This window comes from Anoplopoma fimbria, chromosome 13 (genome assembly GCF_027596085.1).
Source record: "Anoplopoma fimbria isolate UVic2021 breed Golden Eagle Sablefish chromosome 13, Afim_UVic_2022, whole genome shotgun sequence".
In the NCBI taxonomy this organism is placed as follows: Eukaryota; Metazoa; Chordata; class Actinopteri; order Perciformes; family Anoplopomatidae; genus Anoplopoma; species Anoplopoma fimbria.
The window spans coordinates 6065350-6087310 of NC_072461.1; the positions used below are offsets into that span (position 1 = coordinate 6065350).

At 40.2% G+C, this 21961-nt stretch overlaps 2 protein-coding genes across 7 annotated transcripts; both read left to right on the forward strand.

The window, feature by feature from the left end:
• Positions 1-3: 3 nt before the first annotated feature.
• hnrnpk (heterogeneous nuclear ribonucleoprotein K) lies at positions 4-14651 on the forward strand. Of its 6 annotated transcripts, none has more exons than XM_054611729.1 (17): positions 4-102; positions 1050-1123; positions 1246-1418; positions 1795-1892; positions 3288-3344; positions 4293-4336; positions 5837-5909; positions 6285-6398; positions 6767-6895; positions 7283-7617; positions 8425-8472; positions 10282-10321; positions 11093-11108; positions 11593-11625; positions 11775-11842; positions 12329-12498; positions 13723-14651. In XM_054611729.1, the coding sequence occupies exons 3-17, from the start codon at positions 1361-1363 to the stop codon at positions 13751-13753; spliced, it is 1314 nt and encodes a 437-aa protein (XP_054467704.1). In that variant the 5' UTR covers positions 4-102; positions 1050-1123; positions 1246-1360; the 3' UTR covers positions 13754-14651. The 6 variants fall into 6 exon arrangements, with proteins under 6 accessions (XP_054467704.1, XP_054467710.1, XP_054467709.1 ...); XM_054611735.1 differs by having other exon boundaries at positions 6291-6398; XM_054611732.1 differs by lacking the exon at positions 4-102 and adding an exon at positions 139-159.
• A 1747-nt stretch (positions 14652-16398) lies between these two features.
• On the forward strand, positions 16399-21652 carry qng1 (Q-nucleotide N-glycosylase 1). The gene is made up of 6 exons (XM_054611736.1): positions 16399-16625; positions 17727-17873; positions 19175-19287; positions 19873-20016; positions 20707-20902; positions 21016-21652. The coding sequence occupies exons 1-6, from the start codon at positions 16436-16438 to the stop codon at positions 21243-21245; spliced, it is 1020 nt and encodes a 339-aa protein (XP_054467711.1). The 5' UTR covers positions 16399-16435; the 3' UTR covers positions 21246-21652.
• Positions 21653-21961: the final 309 nt, after the last annotated feature.

Genomic DNA, 21961 nt, shown 5'->3' on the forward strand with positions numbered 1-21961 from the left:
AGATCCGGTCTCTGCTCAACCAATCAGCTCTCTTTAGCTAAACGGGTACATTTCCAGGTTCGGTAGAGACGGAAAGGGGACGATTGAGGTGTTGCACTGCAGGTTTGTGTTTTGACGATATTTCCCTGATTGTAAATGCCACATTGAGCATAACGTAGTGTAAGTGCACAGGTAATATACTAATAAAGATGTATTTTGCAGCCACTTTGTTCCGTATTGTGTGTCTGGTGCAACGCTGCCTGATTAGCTGGCCTGGCTAACGTTAGCTCCCCTTGTGCCCAGGCGAAGTGATGGCAACATGGCGAACTTAGCTAGCCGCTTAGCTCGAGTGGTCGGGACTGGTCTTTGTACTGGTCGATAAGTCGTGTTTTATCGACCCACTCGCGTTAGATGAGTGCAACATCAAGACGTCTTGGTTGGTATGAAACTAGTAAAGTGTTTGAAACGCGGGTAGGATCGCCGTGTGTTGAGCTAGCCAGCGTGAGTTCAGAGCTCACGCTACACGACGCAGCTCGTCGCTAACCCAGGCTAGTTAGCGTAGTTAGCTTAGTTAGCACACTTTTGATTTGGTCAATGTCAGCACTTTGTATAACTGTTTGATGACGTTATTTAAAGTTCTGGCTACAGTTATGTATTATAATGTTGCTTGACTTGAGAAACCCGCCATGTTTGCTGGTGAAGTTGAGTCGTATATCTCTAACGTCAGCGTTCATATTGGCTGATTGACTCACATCCTGATTCTCCGAAACACTGCAAATGCCTGCTCTGCTGTCCACCTAAACAACCGTATTAATGTTAGGCAGCGTAACATGTGATCACATGCTGATGATAATGGTGTCCCCTTAAGTAAATAATGTCTCCAAAGCTCCCTGGATGGATGTCCGTAAACCTAGTTGACCTGAAACGTTTCTAAACGTAAATATCAGTCACATCCATTCACAATTAGGAATAAAACGTGTGCGATCATAATCTGTGCCTTTGCGACCACTTAACCTTTTTTGTCACCTTTTATATTTAAGTATTTCAACTAGCCTCTCCCTCCCCGACAGGTCGCAGCAGCTGTTTGGTCCTTGCTTATTTCGTTCCGCCTATCAACACGCCCTTGTCCCTGTAATAAATATCGGTGAGTGCCGGTTTTCTGCCAGTTTTTTCTCGCCCTCTCATGCCGGGCTCTTGAATAGCTGGATCTCCAGCACACAGCTTGAATTGACTTATTTGTTTTTCTCCCTTTCACAATGCTGACAGACCTCCACAGCTCACGGGGGCCAGTTTTCTGCTTCTCTCTCCCTGCTGCTGCTGCTGCTGCCACCTATTCCCTGGACAGAGTTGCCCATCCCATCTCCTTCACTCTCAGAAGACCATGGAGACAGAAATTGAACAGCAAGACGACACTTCATTCGGAAACACAGAGTCAAACGGTATAAAACCTGCCTACTTTACATTTTTGCTTATATTGTCAGAATGCACCAGTTTATTGACAGATTTTTCACTTTGTATTACTCTTGGACGTTGATGACCGAAAATGTATTTGCAATTGTCAGGGACTTAAGCCATATATATGTACTGGTCTCCTTTCGCAAAATTGTGTCCATGTTTTCATAGACACATTTAAAAAAAAACTCTTTGTCTTTCTTAGTTCTACACAAATTGATCTGTGTACGATATGACAAGAGTTTGAAAAGTCTCATGATTCCGTTCTTCGCTCCTTTCTGTGGTCTTTTATTATTTTTTTCATTTCATCTATTGGAGGAATGTGTATGCATTGTCGGTGTGTTTTTTATCTCCCTATGCCAGGTAAGCGCCCTGCTGAGGATGCAGATGAGCAGAAATCATTCAAGCGCTCTAGGAACTCAGACGAGATGGTTGAGCTTCGCATCCTCCTGCAGAGCAAAGTAAATCAGTTTGCCTTTCATTTCACATTCAACCTGTTTGTGATTATTTGTATTTTTGTCACTTTTGTGCAGGCCTTCATAAGACTGCAGATTTCTTGTACTCCGTCCATTTTTCAGATTTTTTTCCTTGCCCTAATCACATCGCTGCCTTTTCAATAGTTAATTTCTACCCTTTATTAGGGGTAGTCGTTAAGACATTGTGCTCTTCCTGACTTTAATTGAAATATTCTCCAGCACCTTGTCTGTTAATAGCAGTACTTTAATATACATTTTCCCATTAAGGGCCCGTCGTCCCTCTTTTTTGCAGGATATTATTATTATTATTATTATTATTATTATTATTATTCCTACCAGGAAATCTGCCTTCCCATGCATACAAATAAAATAAAAGTTTTCACATAGGTCTAGTTCTATTCCAAACTTTGTCAACTGGCTTTGTGCTTCAATAGCCCTAATGGTGGCGCCTTGGCAACTGTCAAAAGTTTAAAACTTAAAAACAGAAAATGAATAATTTTGCTGTTGGTGCTAGCAGGTTGCAATTTTCGCCAACATGTAGGCTAATTTGCGCAGAAATCTTCAGATGCTTCAATCAAGGAAGAATAATGAAGCCCACTACTCTGGTTTTCTCAAATTGAAAACTGATTTAACCAATCTCTTTCCACATTTTTTTTCTTAATTGACACCAAACTTGCTATGCTTTATCGTCAGACTGTCCTCCACAAACAATCCAATTATCAAAAATTGAGCCCACAGTGCTTAAAAACGAATTTTGTTTTGTTATAACATTTTTTAACAGTAGTTTGACATCTGCTGGAGATGGAACCTTGGCAGTTTTATAAGTCATAGTGGGAAGTAGTAGTTTCACACTTGGCAATTAGTTCACCAAGATTGTGACCTTGGTGTCTTAGGCTGTGAGTTTGTGAACTGGTTGAGGCAGAATGAACACGCTAATAGAATGTCCATACTACTCCGGCATTGTGACATAGAAACACTTGACTTAAAGGTTCAAACCTCTTAACCCCATGCAGTTTCTCCGTCTTTTTTCTCCTGTCACATTTTATGCAATATGGACTTCTTTTTCACATCAATCTATAAGTCTTGCACCTCTATAGAAACAGTATAATCTTGGCTAGAAGTAAAGAGAACAAAAACAATATTTAGTGCAGTTTATAACACAGTTCTAATGCCATAAATCATAAGAAACACAGGTTGAATTACTTTGATAGGTAATTTCACAAAAATTGGAAAAACAATGAAATCGATATATCCAACATTTTGTGTTGTATTGCCAATTTCAGGGGAAATAAATGTAAACTTATTTTTTACAACCTATCTTTTTGCCTTTGACTAACTGCTGCAAAACGGCTATAAGTTAACTGTTCTCTGTATTTTCAGAATGCAGGAGCTGTGATTGGGAAGGGTGGCAAAAACATCAAAGCCCTCCGTACAGACGTGAGTACATTTATAAATATTATACACGCAGAATTTTTATTTGTATTATTTATTTTTCCCTTCACTGGTGTTCAGCCTCTCAACATATCCAGCCCCTCTAAAGGGCAGCAGTTATTGTTTTGACAATTATTTACCGTGGATAACTGTTTAAGAACTTGCTTTGGTAATTGGCAAGATTTTGTTCTGTGTTTTAATATGGGGTGTGGTTAGCTGATGCCTGTATTGATATTAGCCCTCTGTTCATGAAAACGTCTGACAAACCTTTTTGGGTTGATTTTATGTTTTTATTCTCATATGATAGTCATGTGATTACCTCAGCTAAACTGGCCCATAGCACGAAAGTCCAATTTCATGTCAGTTCATTTCTCCATCTTGATAATTTATTTTAACAATGCTGTTGTGGCAACACTGATGCTCTTGTTAATCTAAATTTATTGGCACAGTGCGGTGTTCATGATGTCACCTGCAACGCCAGCTAATAAGGCAACCTGACCAATCTTAAATAATCCAATGTCATTGCCTCTGTCTCTAGCCCTCCACAATTTGCTCTACCCCCTCTCTCACTGTCTCTGGTCTATTCCCCAACATTGAACTTATCATGTTCTTAATATGCCATTACCCATTTTCCAATGTCACATTTTCTCCTTTTCTCTCTTTGACAAACCAATCTCTGAGAGAATCGAATTAAAGTCACATTTGAACAGTGTAGAGCCTGTATATTAAAAATGTATTCCTCTTCCCTCTTCCCTCTCCCTTGTTTATTATTTTACTGTTGACTTTTGCCCACTTCCTCCTCTGTTGCCCATGTTCTGGATGGCCCCTCCTGCGCCCGCCCACCTGACACCCTGGTTGGCCCTGTCCATAATCGTGCCCTGTCCCTAAATGGGCGCCTTACTTGATTGACATCTGTGCTCGAATGGCCCTGGCCCCTGCCCATTCCACGCCCAGTACAATGCCAGTGTGTCAGTCCCAGACAGCAGTGGGCCTGAGCGGTATGTCCCTAAGCTCCTCCCTCTCACTGCCTGACTACAGGTCAAACAAACAAGAAGAGATGAATAACAAATAGTCATCCTGCCTCTGTCAAGTCACTGTATTTTAACCTACCTGTTCTTAGTATTTTAGCCTGAGTCAAAATGCCTAAATGCGTTCATGTCCAAATCTGCCTGTAAAAGCCATTTCGACATCCTTTTTATATGCCATTTTTAAAGTCACGTCAACATTAAGAGAAACTTAGGCTGGTGTTGTCAGGGTTTTTTCCACAATCTGCCACTGTCTTTTAAAATCTTTGCTTTAATCTGTGCAATATGTCTGTTTTTTTAATATTATTTTTATTTCCACTGATTATTATCCTTCACTATCTCTTACGTTTTCACCTCCCTCCCCCCTCAGAGTGGATATACTGGTGTTCTTGTTTTTTTCATTAGTTTCATAAACTCACCTGCTTCTCGCACCATTCCATTCTGTCCTTGAGATGCTCTAAATGTACTGATAGACTTGTGATTGTCCATCCATTCTCTACCGCAAAAGGCAAGCTAGGATTCAAGTGTTGTGTGTATGTGCGTTTTTCCTTTCCTGTCTTCTGCTTCATCTAAACTTTGACTGCGAGAGCCATTGAACGTACAGATTATCTCTATCCGACCCACTCATCCATGCATTCTTTGGTGTTATGTTTATTTCTTCTACAATCCCCTTAAAAAGCGGTGGCAAACTTCATTTTCCATGGTATAATCTGCTCTGTTACTCACCCTCAGTTGTCTACCATTCTACTTCCATGTACAAACTGTGCTTAAGTTCTCTTGATCAGTAAATTTATTGTTTATTTTATTGTTTAACTAGGTGGGTGCAGACACGAAAATTCTATATATTATTGTTGGCCAAAATTAAGCATCAATATTGTTATCCAGGCTATTATTTCAAGACGGGATGCTTTGATAAACATGATAAAACAATATCTAAACATCGTTCTCCAAGTCTTCACAATGTTGTTTTAGGCACCTTATTGGGGGTCTTTGAAGGCTTTGTGGTGTGCATCCACCCAGCTATGCTTTAGGACTATAGAGTTCTCTTTGGCGCCTTTGGTGCTTATTCCTGCCAGATCCTCCTCAGACCCCCTCCCCCTCCCCTGTCTCGCCCCTTCAGTGGTCACCAAATGCAGTCACTTTTCTTTGGGTCCTTTTTTTATTTTGTCTCTTTTCTTCCTTTCTCTGGATAAACAACTGTTTTCTTCCATTGCATTATTTGGGTACCAAAATTTCTTCCACTTACAGTGTTGAATTATCAGTGACCATGACCAAGTTTAGAAAAAAAAATGGATCTCAACAGTTCATATAGCTGTTAGTTTCAGTAGTGCGTTGGCAAAAACGGGTGTGACTGTTCTTTTTTTAATGCCATAAAAAGGAATGTTATGAATTTTCTAATCTCAAATGTTGTTCCCTCCCCCCTGGGATGTCTTGCTGGCAACCCCAACCCCATCATCTTTGTGAATTATGAAGCATCCTGAGCATCAGTGCCGACATCGAGACAGTTGGAGAAATCCTGCTGAAGATTATCCCAACATTGGAAGAGGTGAGGACTTCTTGAACTAGGATTCTTCTCTTCATGTCAAGTCCTTTTGAACCCAATTAACTAATCCATTTATTTGGAAGTGAAAGCAATAGTAGATGATAAAAGTTATCCCCCAAGCTATGTGTTGTTAATGTCCAGTGTTTTGCCGAGATTTCTTTTACAGTTTTGTGCGCTTCGGTATTGTTTACACCTGCAAATAAGTGGTTTAATTGAGTTAATTATTATGTACTGATTCAAAACACGTTTGCTTGTGTCTGCACTGACTTTTGAGGATTTTTAAAAGAGGCACATGGCAACAGTCTCGGGCAGGTTTGAGAATTTCAGAGAACTAATTATACTGTACCGAATTACTAATGTGCTAAATGTTTTGCTCAGTACCAGCAGTACAATGGTATGGACTTTGACTGTGAGCTGCGCCTGCTGATCCACCAGAGCCTGGCTGGCTCGATCATTGGAGTGAAGGGGGCCAAGATCAAGGAGCTAAGAGAGGTATGTTGATGGGGATGTGGATAATTTTTTTGCAACAAAATCACTTGCAAAGTTTACAGACTGAATTGTGTGAGTAATGTACAACATGGATTCTCACACAGCCTTCTGTCGCTGCCATACTTTCATTTGTAACAAGAATACAATTCATGAAATAAACCCAGCTGGAGGTATAACGGGGCATCTTTTTTTCTCTCATTGGTCTTGTTTCTAGTTCATGTACCTCAAAGATGTGAAAATACCCATAAAATGACACAGTTGTGATTTGATTTGTGAACTATCAATGTTTTTCTTGAGTAGAATCAGCTATCATGTATTAGCTCCCTCTCTTTCTGTGATTCTCATGTGTGCCTGTATCTGTGTGTCTCCAGAACACAAAGACCAGCATCAAGCTGTTTCAGGAGTGTTGTCCTCAGTCGACAGACCGGGTTGTGCTGGTCGGCGGTAAAACGGAGAGAGTGGTTGAGTGTATCAAGACTATGCTGGAGCTTATCGCTGAAGTGAGTATCTTTTACAGTGGTCCTGAGGCCATTTTTTTGGTGATTGACAAGTATAATACATTTAAGAAATGTAACATATTGAATGCTTTTTCTGATTGATGATACATTGATTATTGGAAATATAAAATGTTGCATAGTGGAGTACAATCAAGTTGGTAAGAACAGCATGTGTCAACAGCATGTCATTCTTCGGTAGATTTCTTGGTAGTTTTGTTAGACGCATCGGAACATTAAATGCCCTTTCAGTGAGATTTTGTTTTATGTCAGTGATTATAGTATTGTTGTTTATAGTTGCGTATTTATTCCTACCACACCTGTACTCTGGTAAACTGTATTTCAAATATCCTTGAGCAGGTCAGTTGATGTCCCTCTGTCCTCCTTCTTTAGGCTCCCATAAAGGGCCGTGCACAGCCCTACGACCCTAACTTCTATGACGAAACATATGAATATGGTGGTTTCACCGTAATGTTTGAAGAGAGGGGAGGAGGTCGCAGGCTTATGGGAGGGTTCCCCATGCGAGGGGGCAGGTCCAGCGGCGGAGACCGTGGATTTGACCGAATGCCCTCTAGCAGAGGGGGACGGGGACCCATGCCTCCCTCCCGCCGGGATTATGAAGAGATGAGCCCCCGCCGAGGTCCTCCTCCACCCCACCCGAGTAGGGTTGGCAGGGGGAGCGGCGGGCGTGGACGCAATATGCCCATGGGACACCCACACAGAGGAGGGTAAGATATGATCACAAATGACCTACCGTCTGTTGCTCTTTTCTCTGGCGTTCTCCTACTTAGCTTTTTCTTTTACTCATGCACAAACTCGAGTCCTGCCAAGGTGTGGACCTTAATTGAGTTTGTTAGTAGAGGTGTAACGGACCATAGTGGCCACACCCATGGTTCATCATGCATGAGAACCGCGGATTATTTACACAGTTTAACAACCATAGTGTGAAATACAGTTTTACTGCCTATCGTTTCAGTAAAAATATGCAATCGGGAGATTGGCACTAATGCTTTATATACGATTGTGTAAAGACCTATTTGTTAGTGATTGTGTCTACTTGGTTTTCCTCAGATTACGTTAAAACGGGCATGTTTTCATTACCTTATACAAATTGATTTTACTGAACACTTAAGTGCCAAATGACTGCATGATCCCACTCATCAGTTTGAAGTTGAGGGTCTTTTTTACTCCGATTAATCTCTTGAGTTGTAAGTGTTTGATTTTTCCGACATACTAGGCTCCGTTCAAAATGTCTCTTCTGGAGCACTTGGTTCCTTCTGCATCTGCATACACAGAGCTTAATCCCTCTTCAGGTGCTTAGTATCCAGTCAGGCTCACGTTCTCAACTTGCTTTAAATTGTCTTATTCAGAGGTTAGACTGAGTCCAGTATTCTGCATGTAATCCAGTGTCGCACTATGCACCCCTCTGGAAACATTTGTAACCACGGTTATCATTCCATAAATTGTGTGTGCTCATCATTGTATGTCTGGGTGTGTTTGTGTGTGTCTTTCTCCCATCTCCATCTCGCCCACAGAGAAGATCGTTACTATGACTCGTACCGTGGCTCAGAGGACAGGTCCAAGTAAGTTTCTGTCCCCAAACCTTTGCCCAAACATGCTACCTTATCTAAACAGGGATACTTTGACATTTTGATGTTTTGTCATTTTATATTACTTAGATTTGCAACAATATAGATTTGGTCTCTAATGGCAATTCAAAGAAGCCCAGATTCCTCATTAATACCATTGGGTGGTGGTTCCTAACTGTAGAGTAGCATTTTACCCATTGGTCTTAATGAGGCTCTTTTACTAGTGTTCAGCATAATTTCCATCCGTAAATACTTCAGGCATGAGGAATTAAAATTAAGTTGAAAGTGTTGAGGTATTCCTACCCGTCCCATATTTTCCTGCCTTAATACTTAATTGTTGAAGTCTGTTGATTATGCCTGTTTATCCACTTGTTCTCGTAACTCTTGAGAAAATAACACCCTGTATGACTTTTGCCTTCCTTTCATCCCCAATTCTCAATATTAATAACTGCCTTACAAACATCCATTGATCTACTGTCTGTTTGCCTGTAGTTCCCTAGCTAGCAGAACTCTGCGTTCACATCAAATCAGATTTTGCGGTGATTAGTGCAAGCTTGTGCGGCAGTATGGGAGTGTCACTTATTAATGGCCCATTAACACCAATTTGCTGTTCAACAGTTATTTTCTGTGTTCCCTCATGGCAAAGTTGTAAAGCTCTGGATCAACGGTTACGTGATTGGCCACTACAGCGTGACGTCTGGTTGCGTTTCTCCAAAAGTTTATTCTCCTTTTAACCATAGCTGACTCCTTTATTCCAGCTACCCAGCGTTCCCCCCCCTGCCGCATCTTAAATGCACTTCCCACATTCAAATTAATGGGAGGACTGCCGTTTTCGCCGCAATCCCTGATTTGGTGTGAATGCAGCTTCAGTCATTAACCCTGATCCCAATTCACCTTTCCCACTTTGTAGGGAACTACACTAATGTTGTACAACCTCCTCTTTCCTGTGTTAATAACCCATCCAATCAGCTATTCACTCAGTTATTCCCAGGTTGAGAGAAAGTATTTGTGGTGTGTATAATGGTCCTGTGCTGATGTGAAGCGGACATTCGTCACTTGAGTCCCCTGCAAAATGGCATGCTAACGTGTAATTAGAGAAGTCTTTTTTTTTTATATATATATATGTACAGTTGCATTTGAATGCAGCATTCTGGCAGAGTTGTACATGTAAAATGGGAACTTCTGCACAACCCAAAACCAGAATGATACTGTCATGACCTGGCATTGGTTTGTTGTCAAATTGATATAAACCGCTGTTACGGTTTGTAGAAAAATGTTAGGTCATTCTTGTAAGATGCATAACAATGATAATGGATTTATATCTGATGTGTTTTTTTATATTTATGCCATCGTAGCTAATAACACCAATGTGTAATACAACATGGCTAAAGAGAAACGCTGTTGAGCTAAAGCAACAAGCAGTATTGAGTTATGTACAGGCTGTAGTTTGACATGAAGGTAACAGATAAAGCCAAATACATTTCTTCAGCTAATTCCATTATTTGAGCTCAGTTTTGGGGGGGGGGAAATCAGAAGCCCTTGGCTCTGATCATCATCACCACCACCTGTCACTTCTCTCACCATAACACTGTCAGAGCTGTTCCTGTTACTGTGTGGGAAGATGGCTGAGAGGAAATGTGTTTATACTGTAATCTTGCTCAGCGTGTGTGTGCAGTTTGACCTAGACCAGAAATTTCCTTTGGAATGTTGTCAAGCTTTTTTTCTAAGCATTTTGTTTTTTCTTTCCACCCCTCCCCATTCTCTCTGTCCTTCTTTCTCCCCCCTCAATCATTTCATCATCAGTGACAGAAGAGGCAGACCGGATCGCTATAGCGATAACATGGTTAGTGACCCTTGCATGCAGTTCTTGGTTGCCAGTATTCTCAGGCTTGCTCACTGGTTGGTCCCAGCACTATGCAATATGCTGGTTTGTCCTTTTTTCTGTAATGAGAAAAGGGGTTTATTGCCATTACAACCGTCGCTGGTCACTCATGTGCATATGCATGTGCACACACTCATAGGAGCTAGTTTTTGCATGGTGTTAGCCGTCCCACCAAATGACCATAATCGCCACAGCCGGAGATGCCCCATAAAAATCAGCTATAATTGCCCTCTTACTGTGTACTTTTCACGGCCAGCCTGTTTTTCCTGCAAAGAGAGGGAGGATGTTGGGGGTGGGCAGGGTGGGGGTGGCCATGGGTGGTTGCTAGGCAATAATAACGCTTTGTTGACAGACTGGAAGGTCTCTCTCCCTCTCTCTCTCACTCTCTGAGAGCTAGCAGGATACTGCCAGCCGTTGCTCAGCAACAGCTTTTTGAATTGCCTGTTGCCCTGGTGACAGCAGCAGCTGAATAGCAGGTGAAAATGGGGGCTGATGGAGATGCACGGAGAGAAGGGAAGGGGGGATGGAGGGCGGGAAGGAAGGAGGAGGAGTCTGGCTTGTGGATGAATACTGGGTGGCTTTTAGTCGAGTCTACTCCTTGGACGAAGCTGCTGCATCATCCATACATTTGTGCTTACGATCCTCTGTCTGTTCATCTGGGATTTGTAGAAAGATGAAAAGAATCGACTGTACCGAATGTAACCCTTTTGTGTTTCTGTTTGCTTTTTACAGAGTGGAGGAGGATATGGTAAGTACTGAGCCTCTGTCTGTTTTATTTTTTTTCCTGTGTCATTATATGAATGTGGTTTCAAGGCTGTTAACTTGTCTTGAGGTTGAGCCTTCGGTGTTCTTTTTAGTATAGTGTAGTGTGTAGCATTTAGTCTCAATGTGTTGTTCATAGACAAAATGATTAAACATGTACAGTGTCAACGTGGCTAGAAGGACATAGTAGCTCACATTTAGGCGTTGGGGCTATTGGTTTGCAACAATATATTGCTCTCCATTTAAACTCTAGTGGAATGACATTTTACTTCTAGGCACCGTGAACTGTCTCTTTAAAGTTAGATTACAGCAAATGTTGAAGATGACACGCAGAGCTAATTCTTCAGAAGATCTTTTGAAAATGTATGATGAGTCACATGTTTGAGTTTAGTATTTAAATCGATGGTCTGTTAACACATGTCACATACGTATTGTTTATATTGAGTGTTCTTGCTTTCTTTCCTGCTCAGACAACAGTTCCTCCTGGGATAGCTACCAGTCAGGTGAGTCTTTACTCTTTATTTAACGGAGTATGACATTCAAATGTAACTGAACCATGTGTGATAATGCAGGCAGCCGAGGATTTATTTTAAGTGCTCTACTTACTTTCTCTCTTTTTCCCGGAATGTCTTTTTTGGTCCCCGCCCACCAGGCGGACGTGGCTCCTATAATGACATGGGTGGCCCTGTCATCACCACACAAGTGACGATCCCTAAAGATGTGAGTAAATGACCGCAACAGAACATACAAACTGGTACACCAAAGATCAGTGTACCTCACCCACTATACCCTCGTGTCAAATAACATTCAGTCGGACTGATTAAAAACCCTACATTGCCATGTGTGATTGTGTCATCTGCACACTCATTATCCTCGATATAAATAACATTTAGTCGTGTGTGTGTGTGTGTGTCATAGTCCACTATTTGTGCAGCATGACCAATAAGTCATGTTGTCTCCCACACATTGCCCTCACTCTAGACAAGAACATAGTAGTCTTAAGCAGTCTTTTATTCTAACTGATTGAGAATTAGTATTACTAACTGTTTGAATTCATATTTTCTTTGGCATATCATACATACTATATGAACATTTTTAAGATTCATGCATGTATTACCAGTGCGTAAAATGTTTCTGTGTGCCTGTTTTTTTTTTTTTTTTTTTTTTCCCACCCCTCTCATGCTCTTCTCTGTAACCCACCGACAGCTGGCTGGCTCAATCATTGGTAAGGGAGGCCAACGGATCAAACAGATCCGCCACGAGTCAGGAGCCTCTATCAAGATCGATGAGCCTCTGGAAGGTTCTGAGGACCGAATAATCACCATTACCGGGACCCAGGATCAGATCCAGAACGCCCAGTACCTTCTACAGAACAGGCAAGTTCCGACATAGCCTTATTATATTACACTGAATTCTGTCTTGATTCAGCACCCTAGTTGTAGTTGAACCGTTAATGCCATGAAATTGGGCTCATGAAACCTACTAGCTTTTATTCTTGGAGTTGAACTCTTCTTAAAACCTCTGACATTGTCATGTGGGCTCTGGATGGGCTCTTGTAAAAACGTTGTCAATGCAACCATCTAAGATAGGGCAGTCTTGTAAAGTCATGCAAGCTAAAAGTAGCTTCTAATATTTTAAATATGCTTTTTTTTTTTTTACCTCTTTCAACCCTCTGAACCACGCATATAAAGATTTTATGATTATGAATGTCTCTGTGTGAAATTGCATCTTAATACTAGTTAACCAACTTTTGTTGGGTTATGTGTTTCTGTTGCCTGCTGTCTCTTCTCCACTAACTCCCTTCCTTTTTTCTCCATGCAACCTGCAACTAGTTCAAACCTTCCTCTTGCATGAAATGGCTGTGAAGGAGTAGGCAAACTCTATAGAATTTTCTTTTTAAAGGGTCAATGTAATTGACATGTTTCTTTGACTGTCATATTTGAATATGATTGGTAGAATTAAAAAAGAAAACAGAGTGTCTATTTGCCATCAAAGCCGTTTCACTGTGAAGCAGGGAGTGGATTGATTCTTCCCCTGGCTGCTGCTGTGTGGAAGACTAGTGATTTTGTTGTTTTTAGTTAGATCAACCGACAACAAATCACAGTCTGCCAAATAGCACAGGCTCCTCCTCTTCTGTCTCCCTTGGCAACCAGTAGGCATGTATATTACACACTACTTCCTTGTTGATGCTATTTGAGCCTAGCCTGAATGCTAAGCTGTAGACCTGCCGCCGCTGTCTCATGAGTAGTGTAGTGTAGTGTTGCCATGGTAACTAACCCTGCCTCCCTCTTCCTTTCCTCCCCTCCCTCTTCAGTGTGCTGCACCTGCTTGGACACAAGGACTAACCACACCCCTCTTTTTCCTCCTCCTCTTCCTCGCTCTCAGTCAGCCACTTATTTCACATCTTCCCCCGTCTTACTCTCTGTGCTCGCTTCCTTCCTCGCTGTCTGTCTCCCCTCCTGCTCAGCCTCCCCGACCGTTTCCTACCAAGATTTCATCCTCCCACAGTTGCATAGCTATATATTTACACTGTCATCGACTTGTGAATTGCAATTTTCTTCTTGTGTATTTTATTTATTTTTCCACTCTTTTTATTTCAGTGTGAAGCAGTACTCTGGTCATTTGCTGTAGACCCAGGAGACTCAGATTGAAGCAGACTCAGATTGCCCCCCCCCCCCCCCCCCCGTCCCCTGTCCCCTGCCCCTCAACCTTTCGGCCCCTTTCCAACACATCCCCTTCAGACTATTATTCTGGATTGTGGGTGTCTTTTTTGAATTTTATTTTTGTATTTTTTAATGAAACAAATGTCCAACATTCCTGTGCATAAAAGAAAATGTAGATGTTCCGCATTGTAAGAGTGTGGTCCATTAGTTTATCGCATACACTTTGCTTTGTTGTTTCTAACACTTGCATCTATCAAAATATTCTTCAGTCTCCTGACAGACAAAAATAAACATAACCTTCATTTTTTGATGGTTTCGATTTTTATGAGTTGTATGTGTATGTTTGTGTCCTGTTTAAATCTGTTGTGTGTATCTGTGCGCGCGTATTTGTGAGTGTGCGCGTCAGCATGTGTGGGTTGGGTGTGCTCTTGCTTGTCTATATCGGTCCCTTCACACAAAGTTGTACCACATTACCACTCTGTGCAACATGCAGAATGTAAGCTACATTTATCTGGATTTGAACAGTTTGTTTTTATTTTAAAATGTGGGAAATTTCACCCTTCAGAATGGAATTGGGGATCTTTAAGTTAGGACTCTTGTTCAAACCAGATACAGAAGAATTTGTTAGAATATCCATGGTAGTTGTGTGATGAAATTAATTAGAATACTTCAAGGTACTCCTCAAAAATGGAAAGATGTAGCTAGAAATTTGTTTTGGCATTTTATTAGAGTTTTGACAAATGAAATTGAACTTATCTATTTTGTCCCTGCAATTTCCTGTGCTGTTCACTTGTTTGCTCTCCATGCTGTAGAATTCACATTGTCAAATTGTAAAATGAATAAAGATGGTGCCACTTTTTACTGAACCAATTTGCTTTTTTAATTGCAAAATCATTGCAGGTGGATCAGTTTTCTGTGTGATTGTTTAGTCAACAGTCCAGCTGCATGCATGTTATATCTTTAGAGTTATAACTATCAGGAATCATGATCTGTGAATCTGTAGATCATTTCTTGGACTAAGTGATTTATATTTTTTCATAAATTTTAGAAAATTGTGACAATATCTGCAAAAAGCCCAATCATATTTGCAAATAGTTTTGTACAAAACCCCGAAATATTATTATAATTTATGACCAAGAAAAGCAGTACTTTAAAGAGGCTGGAATTTGCACTTTTTCTGTGGCAGTTTTGCTTTGAAATTTACATGAATTTATGAATTCAGTGGTTACTGGTTTTATTGTACCTCTGATTACACTTTTTAGGTGTCAACTGGCCTAGCACAAATTATTTATACAAAACGTGTATATAAATATACATTTCAGAAAGATGGAATATATCAATCTATCTTTTTTTTTTTCTTTTCTCCACGTATCCAAAACCAAGGAAAACATACCTTATCATAGCTTCCATGTCCATAACATGGACAATGTGATTTCCGGTTTCCTCTCCGGGCCGGTGAAGAGCTCACAACGGAGGCTCTGATTGGTCGACAGCTGGAAACCAGGTAGCGGAAACACGAAGCAACACGAGCCTGCTGCAGGCTCAAACGTTACTTCCCCTGCATTCATCGGTAAGTTAAGTCAAACATCCATTGATGAATGGAAAATCAAAACGTACATTGTCGCCGAACAAGAAGTTTGTTTCGCGAAACAATACCCGGTGGGAAAGCTGTGTAATGTAAAAAGTCTGTTGCAGACGTAAATACTCCACAATCATTTACGACATGTACTTTGCTCGTCCAGTTTTCGGTGAAACGTAATGACGTGATATATGTGACCTTGGTATTATGTTTTACCCATGCACAATACTGCTCTTTCCATTAAAAACGAGTACTTTTTAAAATGTTCTGTGTGGAGAGTAAATGATTTGACTCAGCACAGAAAGAGAAGTGAAATCGAATTTCCTTCACGAGGCCACTGTTTGCTATTATCAGTCTGATAGGGAACACATCATTAACACACAGCCATTGGCCACTTCAGATAGATGGAGTAGATCTGGGCAGCTTTTAGAGGTTCACAAAGAAGGTTATAATTTAGTTATTTTGGTTTTAATAATGGGATTGGTCAGAGATGGTCCTGTGTGCAGGGCTTTTATGTTTTGTGCACCTCGCCTACATGAGATGAGTGAAGTCCGACCCTAAAAACACTGTAAAAACAACACAGTTTTTTCTCTTTTTAAAAAGACATGTTCCTGCTTCTTTACGTCTCTCCCATCTTGTTGTATTCCATTGTGAATGATCTAATAAAGCAGGTAGATCAGCTTTAAAATGGAACTTTCCCAGAGATGAAGCATATTAGTGTTTAAGTATGTAAAGGGCTCTGGGATTCACATCTTCCCCCATCAATACATGCTCTAAGAAGATGCACCCAAAGTCTGTAATGTGTCTGTTTAGAACCAAGATCATCAAAAAAAAAGCACATGCTTACTCAACTTAGATGTCTTTAGAGTATAATGGACCTGAAAACCACACAACTAGAAAATGAAGTCGTCAGCAATGCGAATAAATAAACCTACGTAACACCTTTAGTGATGTACAGCAGCTGAAGGAAACAGGTCATTCATTTTAAAGTTATCTGCTGAGGAATATATTTATATTTAGATGTGTCCTGTCAGGTGTGTTTCTTTTCTATACAGTAGTACAGCGTCCATCATGGAGCCACTTCTGTTTCCACGTGAGTCTGGGCAGTTCATAGCAGAGCGGAGTCGGGATGTGTTCGTCGAAGAGGAAGGAGTGCAGAAGGGGGCAGAGATGCTCTACAGACTCCGACACAGTGAAGATCTGACCGCCAGTGGCTGGAAGAAGGCGAATCCTTTAGCTCCAGAACTGACGTCTGACCAGGGGAGTCTGCCAACAGCCGAGACCCGCAAGAGAAATATTAAATATAAGTGTATATGAGAAGTGAATCACATTGTACACATAGCAATAGCAATGAATTAAAAGAGGGCCCAGAATTCAAATCTTCAATCCTGCCAATAATATCAAGATGAATCTAAGATTGCTCAGATGTGGATATTGTTTAATTATCAACTATTTTATAAATGTTGAGAAGCTCTTACTACTCTAGTCTACTGTACTTAATAGCAATTTTGAGGGGTTTTTTTTTGTGTCTTACTTGAGAATTTCCATTTTATGTTACTTTATTATCTAACGCCGCCAAATTTCAGAGGGAAATATCTTACTTTTTACTCTAAAACATTTATCTGACAGCTGTAAGTACTAGTTAATTTGCTGATTAAGATTTTAGATAAAACATGATATCCTCACTCTATGATTTTAATGCAGCACTATAATCTATCAATAAAATATCCAGATTTGGCTCCACATGGATGAATTTTTCTTAGTGGTAAACACTGAATAATAAGATATACTTCTATAATATAACTGATAATAGGTCACTTCTGTGCTATTTTATTGAAGTAGGATTTTGAATTCTTGAGTTTGACTTCTAATAGAGTAATTTAATAGCATGGTATTTCAACTTTTATTTAATAAGGAATCTGAATTCTTCATCTAACACTGCATATAATTCACACTATTTGAATTGATGAGCAAAACAGAAGTGATTCTGCGGGCTAGAACCAGGTTAGCCTTAATTCTTGATTAATGAAAACTGGAGGAAAAGCACAATTTTGCAAAATAATGTCATGACAACTTAGTAGTTCATTTTTGCTCAACAGTAAAATAATAATTCAAGACAGCATCTGGTGAATTGAATGTTTGTACCTTGAGCGTCACCTGTGTCCACAAATTGACATCCTCTGGTGAAAGACCTAAAAATGAATTTCCACTAAGTGAAGAAAGCTTTCTTAAAACAGATTATTTTATCCAATCTTTTACCTATATTGTTTTTAGTACAATAATGCCTGCATTTCCATTGAAATCTCAGTTTCTCTGCCTTTTTTCTGCTCTCTTATTCATTTTTGTTTTTCAACATTGCAGACCTTGAACTGGGTGTTTGTGGTAGACACCATGAACTTCTCATTTTGGCCCGAGGAAGAAACTCAACAATGTGAGGTGACCTATAAAGGGACCACGTACACGGGCTACATGACCCTGTGTGCGGCCATAATCAGGGCCATGGACGAAGGTGAGAGTACCAATAAATGATGCATCTAGTTTTGCTTACTTTATCACTGGGCTGTTACAAGAGAAAAAAAAAATTACTCTTTTGTTTGTTTTTTAATAGTACATTGATTCAGGCTGCACACAACCGTGCAATTTGAGGTGACGCATCATAGCTTACATTTGGTGGGCAACATTTTAGCAGCATTCCTCAAATTTACACAGCAAATGTATTAAAGAACAATCTGGGTGATAAAATGTCAGAATTATTTACCCTCTTTGTTAGCAGCTTCATCCCTGAAGAGAAAGATGTATAATCAAGCCCCCTTTTTGATGCCTCTTTTTGTTCCTATTTTCTGTTGTGCCCTGCTATTACCAATTATTGTGTATGTGCCCTTTGCTTCAACTTGGACTGCTGGGAAATTGCTTGTAGCTCTGCATGCGCCTGTGCATCGTTCATAATTAGCGTGAATGAGTCCGGATATGAATCAATTATGTCTCATATGGAATAGTGCTCTCAATGTGTGGTCGCTGTGGCCTTTATAATTACAAGAGATTGTCTCAGAAAAGCGCAGGTAGCTCTGCTCCGGAGTGTGAATCTCGAGGGTTGACAGCATGAGATCAGAACAAATGATGTCTTTTGAGCCTCTTGTGAGAATTGGCTGCTGTGGAGTTATATTCCTGTAATTATAGAACGCCATAACTTCATAACTTAGTAGCTTGAGGGTCTTCTCTCTCTCCAGTAGCTCTTGTCTAGATAAAGATAAATACAATAAACATCCATCATCCTCCACTCCTCAGGCGATTGTGGAAAATAAATAAGTACATTTACTTAAGTTCACAATTGAGGTACATTTTCATCTACTTTATACTTCTATGTCACTACATCTCAAAGAAAAATGATTTCACGTTTTACTCTACTCCATTAATCTGACAGCTGTAGGTACGAGTCACTTTACATTAAAAAACATATGATATGCTTATAAAATATGATGCAGTTCTATAATCCACCTAGTAGTATATAAAGTATCTAATATTGGCTCCACATTGACAAACTGCAGCATTTAAATGCTCTTACATTAATAAGTTAATGATAAAAACTGAATAATAAAATATATTATTATTATATAATACAGCCATTTGGCACAATAAGTATGCTACTTTTACTTTTGGTGCTTTCAGTACATTTAGCTGATTATACTTCTGTTCTTTTACTTAAGTTCTTTTTTTTTAACACAGGACTTTTACTTGTTATTGAGTATTTTTAGACTGTGATAGTTTTACTTAAGTAGAGGATCTGAATACTTCTTCCACCACTGTCCACAGGTATACCCATCACTGATCCGAAGTACTTCTCTCAGATGAGCCTGGAGGAGTTGGGACATGTCCTTCGATCAGACAATGAAACACCTATGCCCATGCTTCAGGAGCGCCACCAGGTTCTGTAGCACATCCATGGCACTAGAGATAAAAACAATCATCAAAATCCACAAGCTGCTTCAATGATTTTACGTTGGTATAACTATTGATACATTTGTGCTTTGTGTTTTTACTGAGAGTAGTATTTGACACTCCTGAATGCAAAGCTATGAGCCCATTAAAACCACCTTCAGCACTAGTACAAAAGCAGGAATTTTCAGTTGAAAGTCAAACAGATGTGGTGAGAAAAAAACAGGATGTATCATCTGATCTCTCTGGTCAGTAGACTGAACAAAGAAGGTACACAGCGTATTATTACATCCCTACAGAGTGCATTACTTATGTGTATGTATATTTGTGTGTGGAGTCACACGTATTATTTAGGAAAGTGAAAAGAATACAAAAATCTTTTACATTTTTTGTCTTATTAGCCAAGAAAAACAGATTTTAAGGCTCATATAATCTTTATGGGAATGGATGATACATTATTCGCTGAAATATATTCCCTTAATGATAACTGGAAATTGAAGGTGTGCTGCTCTTAACCTCCCACTTATCGTAATAGTTACATTTTAACACATCACATACTGAATCTTTCTAACAAGGTGCTCACTGAAGGCGGCTGCGTGCTGCAGGAACATGGCGGAAGCTTCCGGAGTTTTATCAGCCAGGCCGGTAACAACGCCCATAAGATGGTGGAGTTCATCGTGGAGAAGATCCCTTCCTATAGGGACGAAGCTACATATGAGGTCAGAGTTAGAGAGGGCTTACAGTTATGGAATATTTTTCAAGTTTGGGAATTTGTGGATAAATTCATGTTTGCCAGAATAATTACCCCATAAAGCATTCCATGAAATTTTAGATTTTTACTACCGTCAAGCTCACAGACAAGACATGACTATGATTTAAACATTAAGTACATTTCAGATACTAGAATAATCAGGATATCTGGCTGGATAGGTGTCTATTTACAAACACATCTAATTGTAACTTCCACTCTATTTGGAAAAGAATAACCAAGAGGTGGTTTTCTTTTTAAGTTTTACAGAGTCAATGCCATGGCTTGCTTCAGTTTTTCTCTCAAATTCATTGAATGCTCAATGAGTGTACTGCACAACTGTGAAGACAATTTGAATTCACAGTATTCTAAGAATACACAAAATGTTTAAAACATCTCAAAAACACAAAGGAAGTGTATGTGATCTGAGATAAACGTATGCATTTGAAAGAACTTAAGATAATTTCTGATGAGAGAGTTCCATCTCCTGGCCAAAGACAGCGTGGCAATAATGCTCACTTTATATTAAACCGACAGCCAGGGAGCAAATTATACTCTTTGCTCATGCATTGGCACCATCATTTTTAATGAAAAGCAGTGGATCGAACAGCACATCAAGTATCTATTAGCGAGTGTTACACTGCCCCACTGTTTGTTTAAGGGGAGGAAAATCTCGTTCTTCAAGCGAGCCCAGATCCTTGTGGCAGATTTCTGGGGCATCATGGAGGCCAGAGGAGAGGGTGACATCATTGACATGGACTGGCTCACCATGTTTGCAGACTACAGGGTCCCTCAGGCCCTTGTTTACCTTGGAGCACTACGATACTCTGACGCACTGATGCAGGTGCTGAACAACGGTGAGACAGGAGTGTATGTGCACATCTCTCTGGTCATAAAAAAATGAATCATTTAGAAGCAGTAAGATATAATCTCTCTTGTGTGTTATGCGGTTGTCTCCCAATTCTCCCAGGTGAGCTGCTGAGTTCAGGGGACAGGAGAGAGGTGGAGATCCGAGGTTGTTCGATTTGGGCTGTGGAGCTGATCAGAGACCGCCTTTGCAAGCTGGTGCACGAGAGAGATGGACAGACCTGCAACATCAACTCCGCAGTCATTGACTTCTACCTGTGGCCTTATGCTAAGCAGCACCACAAAGAGATGGCCCACATTCCAATACACCACACAAGATGTATTTACTATTGACAAGGTGGCTGGCACCATTACATACCACTGTATGTAATGGTGACAGCCACCTCGTCCACTTCCCAGTGTGCAGCCTTGGCACCGGTACAGGTGCCTTTCCCTGGGATAACGCCAATCATGTCTCTCTGCCAAATACATGTACAAATGGGCTTTTCTCTAGCTGTAATAGAAACAGGTGTCAGGCTTTAATGTAGTCTGTTGGTTTAAGTGGGTAGTAACACTGTTCATTGGCAGTCAATTAAAATGTTTACTGTTGATGTGGAACATTTTCTATCAAACATCTCGCTGTAATGAAGACAAAGTGATCACTTCGGTATTTGAGCATACAATGATGGACACATTGGTGTATCTGCAGCGGCTTAACCTTGTGAACTGACACTCAGCAAACAATAAAAATAAAATTATTTCATCCCATTTTGTAAGTGGCTTCTTTTAAAGGAATGTTGCAATGAATTTCTGGGGATTATATTTCACATCAGTGGCTGCTTACCTTAAAGCAGGATGTCTACAGGGAAACTGCTAATCTGTCAAATTTTGAGATTCATGAATATTGACAAGATAAATTCAATGTTAAGTACGAACAGCGGCATTTATGAAAGATAAAAGCAGCTGGAATGGATGGCTACCTTATCTAAAATGGTTGGAAATGAGTTGGATAAAGTGGGGGGAAAAAATGATGTTGCTCAAATTGTGTGGAGAAATCTATCTAGTGTTTT

Bases quoted from the DNA above. Each gene is read 5' to 3' on its own strand.
- hnrnpk (XM_054611729.1), top strand. From the start codon at position 1,361: ATGGAGACAGAAATTGAACAGCAAGACGACACTTCATTCGGAAACACA. The intron at 5,910-6,284 runs GTGAGGACTTCT...TGTTTTGCTCAG, and splicing joins TTATCCCAACATTGGAAGAG to TACCAGCAGTACAATGGTAT. The intron at 6,896-7,282 runs GTGAGTATCTTT...CTCCTTCTTTAG, and splicing joins TGCTGGAGCTTATCGCTGAA to GCTCCCATAAAGGGCCGTGC.
- qng1 (XM_054611736.1), top strand. From the start codon at position 16,436: ATGGAGCCACTTCTGTTTCCACGTGAGTCTGGGCAGTTCATAGCAGAG. The intron at 16,626-17,726 runs GGAGTCTGCCAA...CAACATTGCAGA, and splicing joins AGAACTGACGTCTGACCAGG to CCTTGAACTGGGTGTTTGTG. The intron at 20,903-21,015 runs GTGAGACAGGAG...CAATTCTCCCAG, and splicing joins GATGCAGGTGCTGAACAACG to GTGAGCTGCTGAGTTCAGGG.